We start from the raw sequence: 14,469 nt of genomic DNA, 5'->3' as shown, positions 1-14,469 counted from the left end.
TGCACAGGTAACTCAAGAAAAAAGGCGCAAAACAATTGTCTGCCCTTGCTTTCACGGAGGGAGGGAGGGAAGGAACGGGGACCTGATGATAGGTACCCAGAACCACCCGTGACAATGTTTTAGCCCCATCAGGCACTGGGATTTCTACCCAGAATTCAAATGGAGACTGCGGGAACTGTGGGATATCTTTGAAGAAAAATTAATTTGTATTTTTATTACACAGAAGTGATGTATGCAAAACTTTAAACTCTAATTCTGGTTTTTTAATAGGAAGTCATCAAAACGGAGTCATAACAAAAGGTTACCATTAACTGTCACTGTGTTCTTGTTTCAGCAAAAAGACAAAAAGGAACATTTCTTTACTTTTGATTCAAAAACATTCAGAGATAGTCAACATTCTGCACCATACAATCAACACACATGCATGGAGTATTTACTCCCAGATATTCAAAGCAGATATAAGGACATTTTAACAACTTCCCCGCCATTCCAATTGGTAACTAAGCTTTGGAAACTGGAGGGAGGGGACAGTGGTGTCACACTCCAGTCCAGTCTTCCATCACTCACTTCCACTGATTCCTTAATAGACTTCACCCTCTAATTTACCTGTGTTACACTATATGAAAGAACTAACAAGACCATTTGAAAGATCAAGAGATACTCCTTTTGGAACACTGTTGGTATTTTGGTCCTTCCCATTCTCCCCTCCCTCATTTTTTGGTTATGTTGTATCTAATTTACATGTAAGCCTCTTAGGACAGACACACATCTGTTCATTTGTAAAACATCACTTACATCTTTGGTGCTGTGTAAATAATAAATAATAGTAATAGAAGGAAGAGACAACAACTGGTAGGCTATAAAGGGGGAATGGAGAGGAAGAAGGGAGGGGAGTTGGTACTCAGAATAAAGAAAACAACTCATTATGTCGTATGTCATTTTCCTGTGCTGCTGCCATACTTGGAAGACAAAGAAATTTTGAAGCTCAACATTAAAAAAAATTCACATCCATCTTCCTACGTGTGCAAAACCCAATCCATAAAAGCAAATATAAGTGCCAATACCCTTGACAAACTAACATTATGCATAACTTATGCATATGGCCTTATTGTTCTGTGTTGCAGCTGCATACATTTGGGGAAAGAGAGGCACACAACAAACTGGTTAAGTGGAGAACTTATTACAGATGGGACACTGATAACATACCCATACCAATCAAATATCATCATCATTCTTAACTCTGTGATTTTCCAATATTTGGTGGAGTGGGATTTTTTCTTTATTGGGAGAAAAGTTATCTTATTTTACTTATGCACATGTAAATTACACTGTGGATTCTCTGGTAGAATGTAAAGAGTTTATATGAAATGTAAAGAGCATGTAAAAGTTTAGCAAACACATTGCAAAGGAATGGGTGTTTGTGAATAGATGTTTCAAAGAGAAAGAGCTGAGATTAAAGTCAATTATTTTAAACTTGTTCTTAATGATGTGATATGCTGTAGTGATTTCAATATTTTTATGCTAATTTCAGATCTATGCCTTTTACCATACTTCACCAACTCAGCTAAAGAAACCAAGGCTGATTACTGAAGGTTACTCAGTAGAATGTAGCTTATTATTCAAATAATCTATTTAATTGATTACAAAAGGAAAAAACCCAGTTACCTACCCTTCATAACTGTTCTTCAAGAACATGTCCATGTTCCATTGTAGGTGTGCGCGCGCCCATATGCACAGTTGTCAGAGATTTTTGACTTAGCAGCATCTGTAGGGTCGGCTGTGACACCCTCTGGAGTGCTGCGCTCACGCAGTGGTATATCAGCCACCGCCAGCCCTAGGCCCTCTCACTTCCTTCTTGCCAGCAACTCCGACAGAGGGGTAGAAGGGTGGGTAATGCAATGAACATGAGCAACACACCTCAAAGAACAACAGTTATGAAAGGTAGGTAACCATTTTTCTTCTTCGAGTGCTTGCTCACGTCGATTCCATTCTAGATGTCTCAAGCAGCATCCACGGAGGTGGGCTCGGAGTTCACAGTTGGGCGGTGTGCAGCACTACTCTACCGAAGCCAATCTCATCTCATGCTTGCTGAGACATGAACATGTGAACAGATGACCAGGTAGCGGCTCTACAGACAGCTTGAATTGGAACGTAGGCCAGGAAGGCCGCCGAGGAGTGGGCAGTTACAATCAAGTGGGCAGTTACAATCGCAGGTGAAGACAATTTCACCTGCTCATAGAAAAACCAGATATAGGGCGGCAATCCATGATGAAATCCTCTGGATGGACACCGATTGATCTTTTATTCTGTCCGCCACCGCGACGAATAGCTATGTTGACTTACTGAATGACTTGGTCCTTCCAATATAAAAGGCTAGCACTCTCCTGACATCCAGAGAGTGCAATCTAAGCTCCTCCTCAGACTGATGAGAGTTTGGGAAGACGACAGGCAAGTATATATGTCCTGGCTTATGTGAGACAACCTTGGGCAGGAAGGCTGGGTGCAGTCATACCTGGACCTTGTCCTTGAAAAACACTGTATAAGGTGGCTCCGAGGTAAGTGCCCTAATCTCAGAGACCCAACGGGCAGATTTTATCGCCACCAGGAAGGACACCTTCCAGGAGAGTAGAAGCAGGTAACAGGAAGCCCATGGCTTGAAGGGGGCCACCATGAGCTGTGCCAGCACTAGATTCAGGTCCCAAGGAGGGACTGTCATGTCATGAGCGAAGACTGACCTACCCTGGAATGCAGGGTGAAAGACTGATATAGCACCCAAGTGGACCTTAACTGATAAAAAGGGACAAGCCCTGGAGCCGGAGATGCAGAAGGTAGTCCAGGATTCACTGCAGCGAGGCCTGTTCAGGCTTAATACCCCGGTCCAAGACCCAGCATGTGAACTGTCTCCATCTGGCCAGGTAGGTGGCCCTAATAGAGGGGCTTCCTGCTGTCCAACAGGATCTGTTGGACACAGGCCAAGCACTCCTCCCCATCTGCATTTAACCATGCAGCAGCCAAGCAGTAAGGTGCAGCGTTGCCAGGTTCAGGTGCAGGAGACCGCCGTGGTTCTGGGACAGCAGATCCATCCAGAGAGGCAGCTGCAGTGCGGCCACCACCAAGAGGTCCACAAATGTTGGCGAGGCCAAACCAGGGCTATCAGGATTACCTTTGCCCTGTCCTGTTTGATCTTTATGAGGATGTTGTGGATTAATGGCACTGGTGGGAAGGCATACATCAGAGAGCCCCAACGGGACTAAGAAGGCGTCTGACAGGGAGCCTCTGTCAAGCCCCCGAATTGAACAGAACACATGGCATTTCCTTTTCTAATGGGTCACGAACAACTCCACTTGGGTAATTCCCCACCTTTGGAGGATCACTCTGACCACCTTGGCAAGATGACCATTCGTGGCAAGATGAGAAGGTACTGCTGAGGCGATCTGCTAGTACATTCCTGGTCCCTGGAAGGTGTGTGGCCACAAGACGAATGGCATACTGCACACAGAAGACCCAGAACCAGAGAGCTTTCTGGCAAAGGGCTGACAACCTGGCCCCGCCCTGCTTGTTCAGATAAAACATTGCAAGAGTGTTGTCCATCTGGACTTGTACCACCCTGCCCTCCAGGTGGGACCGGAAAGCCAGGCAGACCATGCGAACAGCTTTGAGCTCCCTGACATTTATGTAGAGGGAGCGATCGTCCCATGACCCAGCAGCCTTGTGTGCTGAAGTCACCCAGATAGGCTTCCTAGACCAGGTCCGAGGCATCAGAAACCAGGGTCAGCGATAGGGACAGGGCCACAAAGGGAACTCCCTCCAACAGTGAACTGGGGTTCAACCACCATTAAAGTGACGACCAGATGGAGTCTGGTACTCTGACTACCAGGTCAAGATCATGCCTTGTGGGGATGTAGAGCGATGCCAGCCACGCTTGCAGAGGCTGGAAATGAAGCCAGGCACGACGGACCACATAAGTGCAAGCTGCCATATGGCCTAATAACCTCAGGCAGGTGCAGGCGGTAATGAGCGGGTGGCCCTGTACGAGTCTGACATGGCTTGAAAACAGGTCTCCAAAAGGAAGGCTCAGAAGAGACCAGCCTGTAGTAGAGGACAGCCCCTAGGAATTCTATTTATTGCACTGGTATAAGGGTTGATTTCTTTTTGTTTACTAACAGGCCCAGGTTGAGACAGGTGGAGTGCACCAGATCGAGATTCCTCTGCACTAGATCCCACGATCTGTCCTTGATGAGCCAATCATCGAGATAAGGATAGACCTGGACCCCTCAATGTCTCAGATAAGCAGCTCCCAAGGCCATGGATTTTGTGAATACCCGCGGGGCCAACGAGAAACCAAAGGGTAGCGCCGTAAATTGCAAGTGGTGCTAGCCCACCACAAAACTGAGGAACCGTCTGTGTCTGTGAAAGATGGAAATAAGAAAATAAGCATCCTTGAGTTTGAGAGCGGCATACCAGTCTCCCAGATCCAGGGAGGGAATGATGGAGGCCAGGGAGACCATGAGTAACTTCAACTTCTTGAGATATACCGGACCCTCGTTAGAACACACGTCTATATAACGCTAATTCGGATATAACGTGGTCGTGGCCGTGGATCCCAAATTTAAGTACTGTACAGTATAATTTTTTTTTTTTTTTAGTATAGATGCAATAAAACAATCGCTTAGCGCTCTCCTGTTGACTCTAGTACTCCATCAGCTTGAGGAGCGAAAGCACAGTCCACAGGAAAGCATCAGCTGTTCACGTAGCTGAAGTTGCATATCTTCGATCTACCCCGATCTAGTAGTGTAGACAAGCCCTAAGACAACTGCTGTAGGCCTAGAACACCATGCAAATGTAATGTAATAAAAATTTACAGGTATAGTATTGATCTTTAGAAAGATGTCAAAAATGTTGGGCAAAAGGAAAGCTTACTAGGTGCAGGAGAAAATGGACACTATCGAATGACTTAGAAATGGCGAAACCCAGGCAAAGATCAGCCACGATATTGGCATTAATGAGTCCACCTTTCGTGGATGGCTAAAGAATGCTGACAAGCTCGGAACTTACATTCATAACCTGGATGAAAAGCATGGCCTTCAAAGAAAACGAGCCTGTTTAGCAAATGATGCAGATCTTGATTCTGTGGTGTACATTTGGTTTGTGCAAGAACAGCAGAAAGGCATTCCAATCTGTGGTCCGCTTATAGCCATACAAGCAGAAAAATTCGACCGGGAACTTAATGGCGAATTCAGCTATTTTAAGGCGAGTTCAGGTTGGCTATGGCAATTTCAGAAAAGACACAATCTCTCAGATTGCAGTTTCGGGAGAAAAATGCTCTGCTGACAACCATGACATGCAATTGTATCCTGTGAAGCTGAGGGAAATTTTATAGGCAAAGGGTTACTCGGTGGAACAGGTTTACAATGCAGACGAAACAGGAAATTATAATACAATGTTGCCTGATAAAACCCTGACTGTTAGAACAGGTGAACGTAAGAAAGGGGGATATAAACAGGCAAAAGATCACTTTACTTTATTGTTTTGTGTGAACGCAACAGGCAAGCATAAATTAAAACCATTGTGCATTGGAAAGTCTCACATGCCTCGGTGCTTTAAATGTGAATTGCCCACCATTTTCATACAAGAACTCCAAAAATTGCTAGATGACAAGAGAGATTTTTGAACAACGGTTCTTCACCGCATTTGTCCCTTCTGTGCGACAGCATTTGCGGGCAAAACGCTTAGAAGAAAAGGCTGTTCTTTTGCTAGACAACTGTCCAGCACATCATCCGGCCGAAAGACTCAGAACCCGTGACAGTAAAATATGGGTTGAATACTTACCTAAAAACACAACTTCCAAAATCCAGCCGCTTGATCAAAGTGTTATCGCCATTTTTAAGCAGCACTATCGGTGGAACAAATGGACAAATGATAGAAAGCAAGTTGTCTGTCACCGATTTTCTGAAGAAGCTGACTACAAAAAAAACTTTTTACATTGGTGGCGATTCCTGGAATTTATTACGCGCTGAAATGATAAACCGCTATTGGATGGTGAGACTGAGAGAGTTGTTTGGCCACCCGCTCCTGGAAGAAAATGAAGAAAGCAGATCACAGTCTGATGAGGAATTCAACTTTGAGGGATTTACAGAGGAGAAAGTTGAAGAACAGACATGGAGTAGATGGAGGAGCTGTGCCAGCAACTGTCCAGGCTCTGTGTTACTGTTCTGCCACAAAATATCGAGTCCTGGGTAAGAGGCAACAATGAAGCAGAAGAATATTGTCCCATTGCTGAAAGTTTAACAGATGACCAAATACTTCAGGCAGTACAACCAAACAACATTCCAGAAGCTGAAGAATTGGTCTTCGCCGTGGAAGAAGAAGAGGAAGATGAAGTGGACGTCATCTGCGACTATAGCCAGCTTAGAGATTACTTTGAGATGGTTTGAGACCCAAGACGTTGAGCCTGTAAAAATTATGCAGCTACATAGTCTTTTGCAGTCTGCTAAGCGGAAGCAGCACAGCAGCAAGAAGCAGAAGCAACTCAGCGACTTTTTAAAGAAAAACTAGACTAGCTTATTGTAACGTCTACTTTAAATCTCTAATAAAGCAACACTTTTTTTCTCGTTTATTGTTTCCTTCAAGTAGGAGTTTATTTTCTAAGGTTTTCTATACTTTATGGATGTGACATTTACAGTATACAGTTGTCATAAATATAAAGGGAAGGGTAAACCCCTTTAAAATCCCTCCTGGCCAGAGGAAAAATCCTCTCACCTGTAAAGGGTTAAGAAGCTAAAGGTAACCTCGCTGGCACCTGACCAAAATGACCAATGAGGAGACAAGATACTTTCAAAAGCTGGGAGGAGGGAGAGAAACAAAGGGTCTGTGTGTCTGTCTATATTCTGTCTTGGCCGGGGATAGACCAGGAATGGAGTCTTAGAACTTTTAGTAAGTAATCTAGCTAGGTATGTGTTAGATTATGATTTCTTTAAATGGCTGAGAAAAGAACTGTGCTGAATAGAATGACTATTTCTGTCTGTGTGTCTTTTTTGTAACTTAAGGTTTTGCCTATGTTTTGAATCTAATTACCCTGTAAGGTATCTACCATCCTGATTTTACAGAGGTGATTCCTTTACTTCTGTTTACTTCTATTTCTATTAAAAGTCTTCTTGTAAGAAAACTGAATGCTTTTTCATTGTTCTCAGATCCAAGGGTTTGGGTCTGTGGTCACCTATGCAAATTGGTGAGGCTTTTTACCAAACCTTTCCCAGGAAGTGGGGTGCAAGGGTTGGGAGGATTTTGGGGGGAAAGGCGTGTCCAAACTACGTTTCCCAGTAAACCCAGTTAGAGTTTGGTGGTGGCAGTGGATATTCCAAGGACAAAGGATAAAATTAATTTGTACCTTGGGGAAGTTTTAACCTAAGCTGGTAAAAGTAAGCTTAGGAGGTTTTCATGCAGGTCCCCACATCTGTACCCTAGAGTTCAGAGTGGGGGAGGAACCTTGACAACAGTAATTTCATTTTAATGCGGTCCCTGCTATAACGCGGTACTTGGCATGGATCCCAAATCCCGCCTTCTAGCGAGGGTCCGGTGTATTTGTTGAGTTGCTGCAGGTCCAGAATGGGTCTTAGGCCCCCTTTTGCTTTCAGGATTAGAAAGTAGCAGGAATAGAACCCTTTTCCACCTCATTTCCCGAGGGACCTCTCCACCATCCCCAGCTGCAGAAGATTTTCGACCTCCTGAATGAGGAGTTGCTCATGAGAAAGGTCCCTGAAGAGGGACGGGGAACAGGAATGGGAAGGAGGGTATAGCCAAGAATTGTAGGGTGTAGCCCAGATCTATTATTCCTAAATCCAGCAGTCTGATGTGACTTGCAACCAGGCCAGATGGAAGAGATGTAAACAGTCGAGAAAGGGGTAAGGTGGATCCATATTAATTGGGGTGTTGCTCTTGAGTGCACCATCAAAACAAGCACTTCTGGCCCCCCAGGTGTTCTGCAGGGCCAGGCTGAGCTAGTGAGCAGGAGGTGGATGGACAGCGACGACTGAAACTTGTGTTTCTGTCCCTTCTCCTAGCGGAGCCCTGCTAAGATGGCCAAGGCCTGGGAGGTGGGGGAAGCCTGAATTGTTTCCTCGCCAACTGTGGTATATGCATGCCCAGCAAACAGAGGGTGGCCAGTGGGGCTTTAAGCCCATGCAGCCTCACATTCGTCTGTTCTACAAAGAGTTCATTCCCATCAGATGGGAGGTCCTGAATGGAGGACTGCATCTCCTGGGACAGGCCCGCGTTTGAAGTCATGAATTGCGCCTCAATCATGGCCAATGCGACCACCTTGGCCGCCGAGTCAACTGCGTCCCAGGCCATCTGGAGGGAACATCTGGCCGCTGTCGTGCCCTCCTCTACCAGAGCTACAAACTCTCGGGACAAATCCAGGAGCAGAGAATCCTTAAGTTTCCTGAGGGAGTCACGCAGATTAAAGTTTTATCTCCCCGCTACCACCTGGTGGTTTGCCACCCTGAATTGAAGGCTGGCCGTTGAATAAATCTTCCTCCCCAAAAGGTTCAGTCTTTTGACTTCTTTATTCTTTGGGGTAGAACTGGTTTGCCTCTGCCTGTCCTTCTCATTGGCCGCAGACAACCAGCGTACCTGGGGGCGGATGAGTATATAAGTATTAAAACCCCTTGGCCAAGACAAAATACTTCTTTTCAGCCTTTCTGGAGGTGGGAGGGATGGAGGACGGAATTTGGCAGAAGGCTTTAGCTATTTTTAGGACACACTCATGTACTGGCAGCGCAACTTGAGAGGGGGCTGCTGCAGAGAGCATATCAAACAAGGTGTTCAACTGCTCCGACATCTCCACCTCCAAGCTCAAGTTCATGACCACCCTTCGGAACAGAGCTTGATACTCTTTGAAATTATCAGGTGGATTAGCGCGAGATGGTCCAGCCACTGCCTCATCAGGCGACAAAGAGGATGACTGAACCACCAGGGGAGGGCCTGGAACATCATTCCCCATGGAGGAAGGGACTTTAGGGATGGGTATTCACTCCTTTGCCCCAGTGTCCTATTCCGCTCCATGCACCGAGCCCAGTGCCATAGGCTGTTTTTCTGAAGTGGCCACTGAAGAGTGGTGAGAGAAGGGCATCAGCAACTGGCATGCCCAACGCATTCCAGTAAGACCACTGACCCGGCCACTGACCCAGCTGCCAGGTCAGCATCGTGAAGGCTGATGCGGTCTCTGATGCCCAAGCGGGCCACTACTGCCTCAGCAAGGAGCTGAACTCCTGATCTGACCCGGAGGAATCCCCTTCCAAAGACCATGGAGGGGCCGTCGATGCCGGAGTTTGATGTCTAACTGTCGCCGTAGTGAGCAGTGCATAGGAACGTATTCCTGGGGATCAGTGCTGGGAACAGGAAGATTGGTACTGCCCCAGAGATCTGGGAGACAGGGATCTGCGCCATGGAGTTGGTGGATGTGAGGTCGATTGGTGCCAGATGTACAGTGTCCAACATCTCCCTCTGAGCAACTTGTGTCTAGTTGATGGAGATCGCAAACGCGGTGCCAGCCAACCAGAGCCCTCCACTGCAGAGACAGGGAACTCCGCCTCAGCTTCAAGGACCGATGGCATTCACTAGCCCTCTGGGAGGCTCTTATAGTTGGCTTGCCCCCATAGGGAGCCTTCGCCGGATCCAACGTCATGGAGGCTCCATGGCAGCCCATTAGTGAGTCTCTATCCCCTGCCACTCCCAGGAGTCAGCGGCAGATCTCTGGGGGACCTAGTGGGTCCAATCAGAGAGGCACCCTATTCAACTCTGGTGTGGGTGGTGGCCCGAATTAGGTCCTTTGCCTGATGTCACTTCACCTTTTTTGCTCGGGCCCGGGAGTCCTGTTTTTTTGACCCTTTCTGGGCCTTGGCGAGGGGAAGCGGTGCCGGGCCAATCCCGGTGCCAGGGGTGCACTACGAACTAAGGACTACATGCTGGGCATAGAGTCTTGCTGGTAGGGCTCAGACGCTGGGTGAAGTGCAGCCTCTAAGCCTCAAACAAATATCACAATCCTTCTGGGTTCTTGGACCAAAGTTTTTACAAATCTGACACCTGACCTTTAAATGTAATTCCCCCAAGCACTTCAGACAGCTGCTATGGGGGTCACTCACAGGCAGAGGCCTGTGGCAGGCAGAACAGAGGTTAAAACACAGAGACCGGGGCATGCCACACCTGGGACAAAGTCCCCGCTGGGATTAACTCCCTAACTACACTACTTAACAACTATTTATTAAGTAACTGTAAACAAACTATTTACAGGGCACTGAGAAACGAAGTACAGGAAGAACCGCTATCCACTTGCTAGGCAAGGGGAAGGCGCACCGACCAACCATAAGAGGTGGTAAGAAGGAACTGAGAGGGTGTAGGGTGGCGGTGCCTGATATGCCAACACATGACCACGGCACTCCAGAGGGTGCCAGAGCCGATCCTACGGATACCACAAAGGCAAAAACCTCTGACAACTGTACACGTGGGTATGCACACACCTAGAATGGAACCGACATGAGTAAGCACTCAAAGAAGAATGTTCATTACAAAAAATGTAATCAAGTATTTGGATGAGAATCCATGTTGCATGGCTAGAAAAAGACACAGAGATTTGTGCAGGCTAGGAGGGAGAGAAGGGGATGAGGGAAAAAATAGTTCAAAATACAGAAAAAAAAAGTCTTCTGAAGCCTTGGACTGGCTACACAGCACCAGTTTTTATAAATACTTTAGTATCACTGCCTGGTTAGAACATTAAGAAAATCTCTTCCAACCTTGACTTCTGAAGTTAGTTCTTCCAAAGCCCACATATAACACAAACTTAATAGTGTTTACAATAGCATTTTATTTTGGATATTTTACTGAAATTAATTCTGTTCAAAAACATTAGCTAGTGTAATTTCTATTTCTTTATATCTGCAGTCATTTAGTGGGTGAAGTGGGGCTTCTGTGTGGGATCATTAGAAAGCCTAGAAACTAAGGGCTTGTCTACACTACCACTTACTTTCATATAATTTACATTGCTCAGAGGTGTGAATAATCCATACCCCTGAGCGACAGAAATTACACCTAAGCACCGGTGTAGACAGCACTATGTCAGAGGGAGAGCTTCTCCTGCTGACATAACTACCACCTCTCATGGAGATGGAGTTATTATGGCGACGGGAGAGCTCTCTCCAGTTGGCCTAGAGTATCTTCACCAGATGTACTACAACAGCACAGCTGAGCTACCATAGCACTTCTAGTGTAGACTAGCCCTAAGCCTTCCAATTATGCCAAGTTCCTGCTAACAGTCCAAGTGGTTCCAGATATATAAACACACACACACACACGTCATCTGATCATTTAAAAAAAGTTGGATGGTTTATTTCAGACCTTTCCATGAGGTCCAAAGCCATAACCCAATTTTTAAGTATCTTGTCTGCTAGCGGCTAATATTCAAATTGCTATAATGGTGCGTGTGCAGCCAAGAACAAAAGTGAAGCACAGTGTGTGCACTCATATAACCATGTACAAAATTAGAGTGTGAGACAGAGTCACACTGTGTCCCTCACCTCTGATGCCCCAGAAACTGCTCAGACCCACTTTCATCTTGCATGCAGGCTGTATTTTATTCTAAAACCTGTCCACTAACAGTAGTACAGTGCAACACCACAGTTTTAACCTCTACTTCTTTCAGCCTGCATTGACTAGGGCCCTAGGAGGAAAGGCAGTCTCCCTCTCTCTAGGGAGCTCCTTCATTCCAGGCTCAGCTAGCCCTGTCCTCCTCTCTCTGAAACATTTCCTTAAGGCTTTTTTATCAGGATGGTGAGCTGAGGGCTAATTAGTTTCTTACTCCCCACACTCTCCTTCTGATTAGCTAATGACTCAATCAGCCATTATCAGGGGTTGGGGGACACTAATTGAGGTTATGTTGATCAGAGTGCTGACCCACATGTCAGATCTCAGCACTCAGTCATGACAGATACAGATACAGAGAGTATTTTGAAAGTGGCAGCACAAAAGCTGACCTGCACCATATAGAAGGAACACAGGACACTGACTAAAAAAATTCATGTAGTTATGATTTCTAATATTTTTGTTGATTAGCCTGAGACAAAATAGGAAATTTCAGCTTTGCCAACACAACAAACTATAATATAAAGGGTGGGGAAGTCTAAAAACTGAGAACTAAGTTGTAATTTAATGAACATCTTACTTAAATCAATCATTTTTGATAAGAGTTTTTAATTTTAACATTAAGATTTGGAGCAGACAGTTTTATGTACATCTGCCTAAAGTCCTCTTGGGTTTCATGAACATAAACCAAATGATAAAGTTTGTCCAAAGGTCACTGAGGGTAGGGTTTCTACAAACTCCAAAATCCAAGCCAACTCACTAGTTTCATAATGAAGCTAGAACATTTAACCGTATTTTCTCACACACCCTCTCGTGCCAAAGAAATCTAGAAACATCCTGGCTTGTTGCCATTTTCTTACATGGTTTGGCATGCAAATCTCTCTCCTCCCACATTACTGAAGCAGTTAGTTAGCTTACCACATCTTCCTGACTTTACAGGTAGCTGACAAGGAAAGACTAACATTACTTGCCTCCCCAACATAAACAGAATCTCTTCAGCATAGAGGTCTGTGAAGTACTCCTGCTTGTCTAACTGCTGTAATTACCCTCTTCCAGCATATGAAGCAAGCAATGCTCAAGAATACACTACTGGAGCAGTCTATTATTTTGACCAATAGCCCAACAAAAGACAACTTACAATGATTTATTAAATTATTCTCAAAAAATCACATTATAGGTGTACAGATATTTGCAGTTCTTCATTACTGACTAATGGGAACTCCCTAAAACAGTGATACACTCTGCTACATCTCTGCTCTAGAATGATTTTATGGGCAGTAATTGCAATAGAACAAGCAATTGTATTTACAGTCCCCTACCTGCTGTTAAGTGGAAAGACAGTCCACCCTCTCCCCTGAATACATTCTCTGAATATGAGGCAAAGGTAGTTTTCACCATCCCCTCAAAAGTTCACAGATGGAGAAAGACCCAGCCAATCAATAGAGTTGGCTGGTCCCTCTAGATGGTACTATGACTCCCTCTCAGTTGGCTGCCTGCAACTATACGATGTTCTTTGCTAAGCAGTCAGGCCTCTGACCCCAAAGATGAGCAATTCAACAGCATGAGTGGCTGCATGGTTCAGTATAAGCACGGGACTTACCATAGAAGTGACTGATCTGTCATCTTCTTCATAATTTACTACTGGAGGTGGCTCTTTCCCATCATTCTCCTGAACTTTTTGTTCTAGAAGTTCTTTCTGGGCTGACAATTTTGCCTCAGTGCATCTTAATTGCTGAACTGTTTGCTTGAGTTCCTCCAGTGCTTGCTTCTGGCTCAGCAAAAGCACAATGCTGAAGAGAAAAAGGAGAAGCACAAATTAAAGACTGATTATTTTAAAATGAGTTTTTCTTATCAAAACAATATTGGGGAAAACATTTTTGTAATTGGTAATTTGGTTTCCCTTTTCTACCTTTCCCACCCACTTATCTCAACTGGAGGATACCCAAGTTACTGCTTCTTTGAAAAACAGGAAGAGATCTCACTTATGTTAACTGCTCTAAGTCCTTCAATGCATGAACAAGTCAAATATCAGAAAGCTTTCAAAACCAAGAGGAGAATAAAAACAAAGTGCAGCAAGCTTATATGTTGTCGCCTCCCCTTCTTTCTCAAAGGAACTACACAGTTAGTAAAAACAGTTTTCTTTAAACTTTTCCATTAGTAAAATGGAATTGAGGAAATGCCTGTTCTTTTTTCATCCTTTAAAATTCACCAAATCAAGTACATTATTTCTAGTCTTGAGCAGCATACAGAGAAAAAAGGCATACTCAATTATGGAAATCCTAGAATGTGCATTCTAAATTTAGGCAAGTACCAAAGATTTTATTATCCCTTTTTCTGAAATGTCTTCATTTTGTGTGAGCTGGGCTCAGGTGACACACAGACGTATGTACATGGGAGAAGGAAAATCCTGAGGGAGGGTTGTTTTGGTTTTGTATTTAAGATTTTAAGATCCCTGGATAGAGATTTTAATCTATGTTTCTACAGTATTTAGTATGTAATTAATAAATAATAAAAAACACATATAATAAGAAAAGAGGTGAAAACACTGAATTTAAAGCCGTGTAGATAAAATAACACTATTTTAACTCTTCAGACATTCTGTTAAGAGCCTGTGATTAAAATAAAAAATAGTAAGAAGGATTCACCCAGGTTCACTAGAAGTGCAAGCATCTCATTAGCTAATTGTGTGGAATTTAGCTAACTGGAAATTATCTAATTAGCATAGTGAAAAATAACGGAAAAAAGGCAAACTTCTAAAGCTTTTGGTATTTTTTCAATAGTATTTAATGCATTAAGAAGAAGATGACTGCCTTCAGCCCTCTCAAAGCTCATACT

At 44.5% G+C, this 14,469-nt stretch overlaps 1 protein-coding gene across 6 annotated transcripts in view; it reads right to left on the bottom strand.

Moving 5' to 3' along the window:
- The window catches only part of FER (FER tyrosine kinase), a 436,379-nt gene that overhangs the window by 291,368 nt on the left and 130,542 nt on the right, over positions 1–14,469 (bottom strand). For all 6 annotated transcript variants that reach the window (XR_007356596.2, XM_048849501.2, XM_048849499.2 and 3 more), the window contains one exon: positions 13,235–13,424. Coding sequence is in view for 5 of the 6 variants with exons in the window: in XM_048849501.2 (XP_048705458.1) it covers positions 13,235–13,424 (190 nt within the window). In the remaining variant the exon portion in view is untranslated. The remainder of the gene's footprint in view (positions 1–13,234; positions 13,425–14,469) is intronic.

The sequence above is a fragment of the Caretta caretta genome, chromosome 5 (genome assembly GCF_965140235.1).
Source record: "Caretta caretta isolate rCarCar2 chromosome 5, rCarCar1.hap1, whole genome shotgun sequence".
NCBI lineage: Eukaryota > Metazoa > Chordata > Testudines > Cheloniidae > Caretta > Caretta caretta.
The sequence above is the reverse complement of the archived record's forward strand: the minus strand, read 5'-3'. Positions and strand labels throughout refer to the sequence as shown.